This window comes from Takifugu rubripes, chromosome 3 (genome assembly GCF_901000725.2).
Source record: "Takifugu rubripes chromosome 3, fTakRub1.2, whole genome shotgun sequence".
In the NCBI taxonomy this organism is placed as follows: domain Eukaryota; kingdom Metazoa; phylum Chordata; class Actinopteri; order Tetraodontiformes; family Tetraodontidae; genus Takifugu; species Takifugu rubripes.
Window position 1 is genome coordinate 4,523,873 of NC_042287.1, and position 10,005 is coordinate 4,533,877.

Here is a 10,005-nt window from a genome sequence, read left to right on the forward strand (position 1 = left end):
AATGTGCAGGCATATTCACAAGTTACAAGATGCGTCCTTCCAAATCCAAAATGACCAGCTTTCTTACCTGCCTTCACTTCCTGTCCGGTTTTATCTCGAAACGACGCGACACGAACGGGGCAATTGAGGACAGGAATTGAGGACGGGCTTTAAAAATGCACAGCACATGCTCGCGCAAAGGGGCAGGTTTGACACGAGAGGCATCGCGATGATATTTAAGCGACACGTGGTGCATTCAAGGGCTCAGGTATACAACCACGTGCACAGCTGGCAGAGGTTCTAAGCAGGCCCTGTAGCAAGGATACATAATCCTCACACGGCCGTCCTATTGCAAGCCCCTCTCCTCTCTAAATCCCCTTTTCACTGTTCATCATTAATTCAGCTGTAGCTTGCATGAAATTAGCCCTGTTGATCCCTGATTTTGGATGCACGCAATCCGATTAAATGGGTAGAGACTTGGGATGTAAAGAGCTTGTCATGAGTGTGAACCTTCAACCTCTCCGATTAAAATAGAGAGAACGGATGAGAATTAAAAACGGCTAATGCGGAGGGATTCGATTAACGGGACACCGGGAAAGGCAGGGGATGCAGTGTGGCGGGAGATGAGATAGGAGTCGCGTTGGAAAACATCAAACACCTTCACCGGGCTCGCTACCAAGAACGGATCTCATGAAATTTTGAATCGAGATGTTTCACGCTGATTTATCGAGAGAGGCACTAATGAGTTCTTTTGGTGTGCTGGCTCAAAAGAGGAGCTCAAAACAGCGTTAAAAGGGAAAAGAGAGGCAGCCAAACACACAAGGAAAGGGTCACCCACAAAAGAAAATTAGGAGAATTCGTTAAAAAAGTGAAATAGTTGGAGAGATGAAGCAAAACGGGGAGTACAAGGAACCGGAATATTTGCTTTGAAGTATAAATCCGTGAAAGCCTTTTTTTCTTCTTCGCCATCTCGCAAATGCATTTTTTCTTAAGGAATTCAAACCGCACATAATCCTTACATATGAATTGCAGTGTATTTTTGGGGTCTGTAGAGACTTTCAGTTAATTTTTTTACTATTAATGCATTATTTTATTCTAGAATAACAAAGATCTTACTTGTTATTAACATTATTACAGTAGCAGCTTTTGCTTATACATATGACTCCCTACTATTTTTGTCAATAGGCTGTGAACATTGCACTTCATATATTTCCGTCTCATTGTGAGATGAGTCTTGATTCAACACAAATGGATGCCAGATTACATTAAATTAGTTCAACTGACGGTTGAGTTAAACCTGTCTCCAGCTTCCATGTTCCCAACAGCGGATGAGCAGAAGTACGTTCAGCACTCACCTGTGCTCGAGGTCCGCATTCAATTCATGTCCAATTCACTTTGATATAACTTTATTTATGTAGCATCTGTTCCAATCAAGATTGTCTCCAGATGCTCCGCAGAAACCCAGAGAAGGAAAAACTCCCTTTTAACAGTACGATTGCTTGCGCAGGACGCATGCATCAGACCTAAACTACATCAGACATGGTTTGCTATTCTAAAAATCCAGATCTAAAAGAGAGGGGGGTGCAGGGTTAGAGGTCAGCCCAATACTACGGAGTCAGCGAGACTTGTAGATGCTAAAGTGTCTGTGAAAGGGGGTTTTTCGACTTGGTTAGCATGATGAAGGAAGCAATGCTGCTAACCGACCATGCTAATTACAAAGGTAAGTAACACTACGCTCAGACTAGTCTATTACAGTGCAGATTAGATTTTGTGAAAATGATCAGATTTTAATATTTAAAAAAATGTTTCTCCATAGAAGTCTCAGATTAGTGTTTACATATTTACCCAATCCATATTAGGGGATTTTAGGGATAGTTAATGGACACCAATAGAAATGGGCACATAACAACATCCAGAGCTCAACTCCAGAGCTCAACATGACGATAAAAATAATCCTCAATACTCCAGGCACTGAAATAAATAAGATATTAATCATTCCTAATTTTACACCAACCCACACCCTTCATGTGCAGGACAATATTGTAGTGCTTTCCACACTATGACAAAAAGAAAAGAGCCTTTTCTGTCGTCAATCCTAACCTCCTGTGGCTGCTGTGATGGCTTCTGTGGCTCTTTGATCCTGGTGCCTTTACAAAGAGGGTGTCAGCCTGTCATATTTGTCATCTGCGTCACCATGTGAGAAATCACAGACAAACGTCTGGCGAAGACAAGTAACCGCTTAAGTACCACAGAGGCATTTCCATACCTAAACACCTGATGTCAGTTATAATCCCAGTTTTTTATCCCTGGCATGGGATTCAGAAAGCATTCTGTGGAGCTCGGTTTAAAAAGTTGATTAGTCTAACTGAACTCGGCTAGAGTAGCTCTGTACTATAAAATCCTGCTTCGCTCATTCGGAGGTCAATCCCACCACCTCCACAGCTCTGTTTCTTCGATCCCAGTGGGGGTCTGATATTTACACCCTGTAATGTCTAGGCAGGCAATGTTGAAGACATTGAGACGGAGCCCGACACCGAACCAAAGTGATGCTCTGCTAATTTTGCAAATAACTGAGATGCCTGACTGAACTATCCATATCCCCTCAGGTGGTTTGGAGGAGCTGGCGGTGGCCCGTCGACTGCCCAAGGCCTACAGCACCGGCTTTGTGGGTTGCATCAAAGACGTGGTGGTGGATGGCGTGGAGCTCCACCTGGTGGAGGACGCCTTAAACAGCCCCCAAATACTACAGTGTCCGGCTGCCAAATAACGGGAGAGACGAAAAATGAGGAAATAATAAAAAAAAAGCATCCCTCTCGCCCATTGCCTCCATAGCACCCATGTCTCCTGCTGTAATTATTTTCTATTTTTGTATACTTTTCATTGCTTTTTATATGAAAAGAAAAATTATGTTGTTTTCTTTTTTGTTTTGTTTTTTTTATAAGTTGTTACTTGGGTTGTTTTTTTTTCCTGCCCCATCCACGCAAATTATTTCCTTTTTCCTTTGCCTCCTCTCCTCTGCATCTTCTGTTGAAAAAGCGGGCACCTTTTCCAGAAAAAAAAAAAAAGAAATACGAGAAATATCCTTGTCAGTCTTGTTGTTTTAGAACAAACGCCAGCTTCAAAGAAAAAAAAAAGAAAGAAACAGCAGCAACATCAAAGCCTGCTTTCTTGCTAATGACTTGAACAGTGGTGGACTTCGATAATAATCTCTGCCTTGTCTTGGTGCCATATCTATCGTTCACATTCCCCAAGCATGGCCAACACATCCGTGAATATACAGACACACATTCCCCCGAGGCAGCTGCACGCATCCGCGACGATGCTGCAGCCAGCCGGTGTCTCCGGTCCACGAGCTGCATCCTCTACTAATGGGACTTTTACAGATATCAGTCAAATACAAGGAAGTACGCGGTCCAAACCCCTCGATCAGCTCCCATCACTCAGCGCCTAAAGACAAAAACCGGAAAGAAAAGAAAAAAAAAAGAAATCCTCTCCACTCAATATCAATCCTGCCAGAGCCCTCTAGTTTTGAACCATTACTCACTAATGCCACGGCTGTGATGGAGGTGGAGAGGAGGAGCGCTTCATCCCACGGTGACTCGCATATCATTAGTCATATGTCAAACCACGCATCATAGACATGAATCAATGTTAAACCTATATAAATAGTATATAAATAATACCTGAGACTGTGAATATGTAAGATGGGTTCTCCTTTGAGAGTTGTGCTCCTCATGTACTCTTGTGTGTTCTGTTCTACGAGTCAGCATATGAACTAATGATGACCACTATATTTGCATGCACTTCTGCAGAGTCGGTTTGGTTTTGTTTGTTTTTTTAAATCTGTCCAAAAAAAAAATTAATGATTTGGATTCATTCTGTTTTTTTGTTTTGAGTTGAGGTTTTTTTTTCTTGGTGTGTTTTAATGTTATGTTGCTCATTCCCCTGTACCTTCCTTTATTGTGTGCCTGTGTTTTTGTTTTGTTCTTTAATTCCATCCTGGAAGCTGTTGGTTTTGCAGGACCACGATTGGCGCTTCAAGGGGAAGAGTTGTTACCGTATCTGACCTTAAGGAGGTGCTGAAAGCAAAGACTGAAGAAAAAGGACTCAAAGGAGGAGAGATCTTATCATTCAGAGAGCGTCTGCTCTGGGGAGCGTCCTGTCAGACAAGACAAAAAAAAAAACAACAAAAACTCTGACTGAGAATTTTTTTTTTTCTTTTTGTATGTGATCTAGAAGCATTCCAGGAGGAGTCTTTATTCGCCTGTTGTGAGAGAGCGACTGCGACCTTGTTGTGACCTTATGAAGCCATAACGGCCGCAAATATTGGGGGGGGTTAAAAATGCGTAATCCTACAGTACTCGCAAATTAATATAGCAAGCATGGGTTTATATTCCTAGTGCAGAATCTGTAACTTTCAGTGAACTGATGCAATGCAGAGTCATCTTTGCTGAATAGGCTGCGATGGCTGACTCAGAGACACTCGTTTTGATATGAGAACCTTGGCAATATTATGAGACTACATCACATCTGTTCGCAGTTGAGTATAAAATGGTCTTGCACAAGGTATTATTCTTCTTTTATTTCCTAATCATTGTTTTTTTTCTTCTGAACTCATCGTTGACCTGTTTCTGCACAGCCCAGTTCATCTTTAAGTGTAAATTCAAACCACGGCGTGATCTCTGTGGAGGTTTATGGTTTTTTTTTTAGTACTATACACTGGAGCCATGTCCGATTCATCTGTTCTCCCTCACCATAATCGTGTGTATAGCTTCACAGCTGTGTTGCCCACACGCACGTGTGTGTGTGAGATCAAGCTTTGGCTCTTCACACCAGAGCTGGAAATCATTAATTTTGTGCTCAGATTTGATTTATTCTGGCAGCAAAATATTAATAATGACATTCCTCTGTATTAGGATGGACCAGTGATACAGTCATTAATCTATGATTTGGGTGAAAATGATGAATTGCCTTTAAAAAAAAAACTGAGCAGGTGACAAACCACCATAACAATTTCTTTGCATTTATCCAGTGTATTAGCCTCATCCCCTCAGTGCAAATTAGTACTGCATAATATTGATAATTATATTAGTAATGACGCTTACGAAATCTCTGGGGGTACTGAAATTGTCCTCTGGTTTTTTACAGGAAAACACACACTTTCTGCAAAACACATTTTCCTTATTTATGTCTCCATATGGGTTCCAACTCCAACTCTGGCCTCTGTAAACTTCTGTCTAACTGTGCGGACCCCCTCAGAGGGCGATGCACCAAGTAAGAGTGGCATGACCTAAACATTACTACTAACTTTATGACCTTTGTCTTGTGTTCCTACCACCATGAAATAAAATGTCAACAGAATGGACTCCATGCTTGTCAGCCATCTTGATTTTGTCTACATCTGGCCTTCGGTCGACCGTTTACAGGAAGAGGCCACTGTTTATCATATGTAGAGAATTATCTAATTATTAGGTTAATATCTTAGTTATGCTGCTATAGGCCGAGGCTGCTGGGGTCCAGAAACATGATCACCTGACAGGCCTCTGTCACCCCACTGGGTCATGGTCTCCTCTCCTCTCCTCTCCTCTCCTCTCCTCTCCTCTCCTCTCCTCTCCTCTCCTCTCCTCTCCTCTTTTCCTTCATATCTCCATTACTAATGGTATACTATATAAAACAAACTAAATGCAAACTGATGCTGCCACGGTGACACCCTCATTCCTCTCCTGCTATGCTTCTGCGACTGCTGTTTTTGTCATAATAAAATGTTGTTTTTATTGGCCACAGATCTTTAGACATCAGCGCAACATGGTATGATCCACATGCTTTTGGATGCTGGGCACAGATCAGTTTTCCTATCAGAATTTAAGACAGACTTGAAAAATGATAAATGTTTTGTAGCCATTTCTTTACCAACGAGCATCCCATCTAGACCAGAATGGATAGGGCTGTCATCCTTTGGTGGAAGATGCAAGCTAGTGTAGTTGATAGGAATAACTCAATGTTAGATTTTAGCTTTTTTTTTTTTTTTTTTTTTTTTAAAAAAAGAAGGGGAGAGAAAATGCAAAGTTAAGATAGATTTTTATTTTTAGGTGTGTTTTTATCACAGCATCAAGTGTCAGGTCGTATCTTTTTAAAATACAACTATGTAAAATTAGCTAAACATTTATAATGAATGTTTTTATACATTCATTATAAATTTATAATTCTGGTGCCAGAGTTAAGTGTCCAACGGCCCCCACGCTGGCCTGCGTGTCAAGGAAGCTTCCTGTTGATGTGTTAGGTAGGACGATGTGTTATTTATGGTGGTTACTCGAGTGTAACACTGGGCTAGCAGGGTGGAACTACAGTGGTGTTTAACAGGCGCGCCACCCAAGCGTGGCCATTTAAAGCAGATGTGCTCAACCATTTAGGACATTTCTCAACAAACTTTAGTAATTGACTAGATATCTGACACATGTGCTTATAGAGGAATATATACCGAAATATATACCGTTAAAAATATATACCGTTAGATAGATAGACAGATTGATAGATGTACAAGTAACAGCTGTTTACGACACTATTTGTGAAACAGTTAAAAAACGTGGCACTCTTTTCAATTCAGTTAGGTTTTAGCTAAAGGCTGTCGTGGAAAATGATTTCCTCGCACGGTGACCCCTGATAATAGTTTATCTTTTGACAATTACGGCTGTTGTGGATACCAGAAAGATGCAGCGTTGGCAAGGGAGAGTTGACAGTTGATACAGCCCGACTCTCTATGTATGGGTGGGAACGAAGCATTTAGCATTGTCCATGTGACTTTGGTGCTGTGAATTTACTTAGTTTTAGTTGGGTTTTTTTGAGGTGAAGTAGCATGCAGCGAATTCAGTCAGGTGCCTCTAAAATCATGTGGTGAAAAACCCATTTTCCATATTTGGCTTCACAAAGATGAGTAGATGATGGCAGTTTGAAACAGTTTCTTTTTAGCGTTATATGATCGCGTGTCTACCTGCTTCCTCGTGCACCATATAGCATGAAATTGTGTTGAAATGAAGTTTTGTTTCCGCCAAACTTATGTATGTCAGACTTACAATCAAAGAAAAATCAGAGGCAAAAATAGCAAACATTAACTCTAAGGAGTCAAACCTCAAGGGCTTCCTTCTCTCTTCTACCAACATCTGCAACCCCCCCCCCCCCCCCCCCCCCCAGTAGAAGTGGGAGAGAAAATGCAAAGTGATCAGTTGTCATCGTCCCCTGGTGGTTGATTCAAGGAAAGCAATATTCCTTTCCAGAGCTGTAAAACTAAAGAGCAGTTTTATAGATGTGTTCCTAAGTACAGTATGAGTAAGTACTCAGTTACAGGTGTTGTTTGGTTGGATGAGCAGGCAGCCCCCCGGATGATACAAACGCTTCCTATAACATAGAATTAATGCAAATCCAGGAAATTTTCTTCTACAGTCAGTGCGTGCGTGTGTCTGTGTGTGTGTGTGTCTGTGTGTGTGTGTGTGTGTGCTGGATGGACTCGATGGATTCCTTTCCTGTACCTGTTGAACAATGATTCCAGCGACCCCATGACCTTGACTAGTTTGGATGGATGGATGGATGGATGCATACAAATATAAAAGTAGTTTTCTTAAAATAACTTTAAAATAACACAGCAGGTGAGAAACTGTCGCTCCTGGTGGGACGAAGACGTGAATCGAATCCATCAAGACTTTCCACACAATGAGCACCAAAATAAAACCCTGAAATAAGAAATTGTTTTGTCAAATGAAGAAAGTGCCAACTAGATGTTTTATCGATCTTGTTTTCCGCTCTCGCCATACAGAATAACACATTTGCAGGATGTCCAGCTGAGTGAGGCAGCGCTAATGTAATACGTGTGTAGTCAATGGAAGAGAGAGCAGGGCCCACCTGAGCTTATGCAACTCACTGGGAAAGCTAGCGCATCTTTGACTTGTCCATTAGCCGTACGTAGCGCCCCGTCTTGTCTGTGATATTGAACTGACTCCAAGTCGTGACTTCAGTCTGCAGTTTGCATTGATGGGAGGCCTCTGCTTACATACTTTCCCAAAGAGCCAAGAGAAACTGCACTTATTAAAAGTGGTTTTAGTCAGCTTGTTTACCAGCATATTAATAAACAGCATTTCTGGCTGCAGTGATATCTACTTCTTTGAATTCTTATCGGCCTCAACAGTCTCTCTCTCTCTCCCTTCTGCTAATTGAAAGCCTGGATTTCAAGAGAAAACTGCAACTGCAGCGCAGCTTCATGCATCATTCATTGCGCCCCAAATCTGTCTTCTGTGTTTTCATTAATGCTGCGTTTTAATGAGATGATTTTATTCCTGACTAACGACAGGCAAGGACACTACATCTCGTGTTGTGTTAATTAAAGCTATTTGAAATGGCGTAAATGGATCACTTCACTCAGGGAGGCGCCCTCCTAAGTTTTCAAGTTAATGTGTCTAAGTACGTACGCTGATTAAAGGATTTTCCATGAATTAAAATCAAAACAAAATATGGAACTGGGTGCCGCGTGACACCGGAACAAATTGCATCTTCCATCCCACAGAGAAAACCGGATGCAAATAGCCAAAGAAGTGAAAGAATGTCTTCATGCGTCAGGTGACTGACTCACAAATCCCGGACTATGGTTACCTTAAACATAGGTCAACTCTTCAAATGCTCAGGATGAAAGATTCTTAAGGTCATTGTGTTTTTCTTTTTTTTCTTCTTCTTTTAATGAGGCAACAAATTCAAGCGGATATCTCCATAAAAGGTCTTCCTTTAATGGCACCCCATCAGAACTTATTCTGATTCAACAGCGATGAGAAAAATCCATCCTACAAAACAAAAACCCTCTGGTTTTCTGAAAACGTTTACTATTCGGCTACTTCCCAAAAGGAAATGGCCTCACCCTCGCAACGCTACATGGAGCCCCCTTTGTGAAATAACGTGTGGTCTTTCGCAGCATTTTCTGTCCACGGCTCCAGCTGTCCAGCTGCATCACTCTCAGTAAAAGTCCTCTTTGTTTCCCCTCCCAGACCTTTCGCCCCAACAATGAACAGACAGATTTGCTTGTCTCGAGGCAGAAAAGGGGTCAAAAGCCATAAGTCTGCAGAAGTGGTCATCTCGGTGATGGGACATCCTGGTTTCTAATCCCCTAGGTGGCTGCACTTGAGTCTTTTTCGTCCCTCTTGGACTCAACAGGACTTGACTCTCCATGGCGATGCTGTTTCAGCCCATGAAATTCATCAGTGGCATTTGCCCACCGTGTTGCATTGCCTGCTGTGAAAGTAGCTGGATGTCTGGAATATTTTGGAAAAACACAATGATGCCAAGTCGGCAAAAACAAAATTAATTCCATAATTTTTCCACTCTCCTGTCCACATTGCATGCACAATATCCTGGCATAAAGCCCACACAGAATAAAACATCTTTAAAACTTAATTTATAATTTTTTTTAAACTTATGACCCATGTCAGCACAGATAAAAGACCCATTCAGATCTTTTCATCTCTCACCATTCTTTCTATTCACACTCAAGACATACCCAGTTCAGCTGTACCTCTTCAATGAGCCAAGTTCAAATGTTTCCTGTACATTTGAATGCACCACTCCAATACTTCTGCCCTCGTCATCCTTTTCTCCCATTATCAATTGTTTACGGGGCCCAACAATAAGCCCTGTGTTCAAGCACTTTCGACAAGCCTTGAAGCACATTGCGTTTGGCAGAGGAACACACCAGAACTCATCCACCTCCATGGGAGGAAATCCACAGAGAGAACTTGCCTCTGCATCTTTCTGTCTGTGTGCTGCATGGAGCTCACTGGGTCAAACAGCAGAAAAGCAAATCCATAACTGTGCAGCTGACGAGCTCACTGACAATTGCATAACCCCCCCCCCCCCAGTAGATTAACCTCCGCCGATAACCACAGGCCGATGACGTCAATGCTGACTTCTCCCCAGCGGCGCCATTCTCCAGAGCTGGAGGGCTGTTCCATCATTAACTTTTAACAGGAGAGGAAGAGTACAGACCCATCTTAT

At 42.0% G+C, this 10,005-nt stretch overlaps 1 protein-coding gene and 1 long non-coding RNA gene across 12 annotated transcripts in view; one reads left to right on the plus strand and one right to left on the minus strand.

The window, feature by feature from the left end:
• agrn (agrin) overlaps positions 1-5,344 on the plus strand; it is a 198,479-nt gene extending 193,135 nt beyond the window's left edge. For all 11 annotated transcript variants that reach the window (XM_029834076.1, XM_029834085.1, XM_029834079.1 and 8 more), the window contains one exon: positions 2,586-5,344. In XM_029834076.1, the coding sequence (XP_029689936.1) occupies positions 2,586-2,746 (161 nt within the window). In that variant the 3' untranslated portion in view covers positions 2,747-5,344. The remainder of the gene's footprint in view (positions 1-2,585) is intronic.
• Positions 5,345-8,727: 3,383 nt separating this feature from the next.
• On the minus strand, positions 8,728-9,733 carry LOC115249191 (uncharacterized). The gene is made up of 2 exons (XR_003887907.1): positions 9,512-9,733; positions 8,728-9,266 (listed from the first exon to the last, which is right to left on the minus strand). It is a non-coding gene; the product is annotated as an uncharacterized lncRNA (long non-coding RNA).
• Between the last annotated feature and the right edge of the window lie 272 nt (positions 9,734-10,005).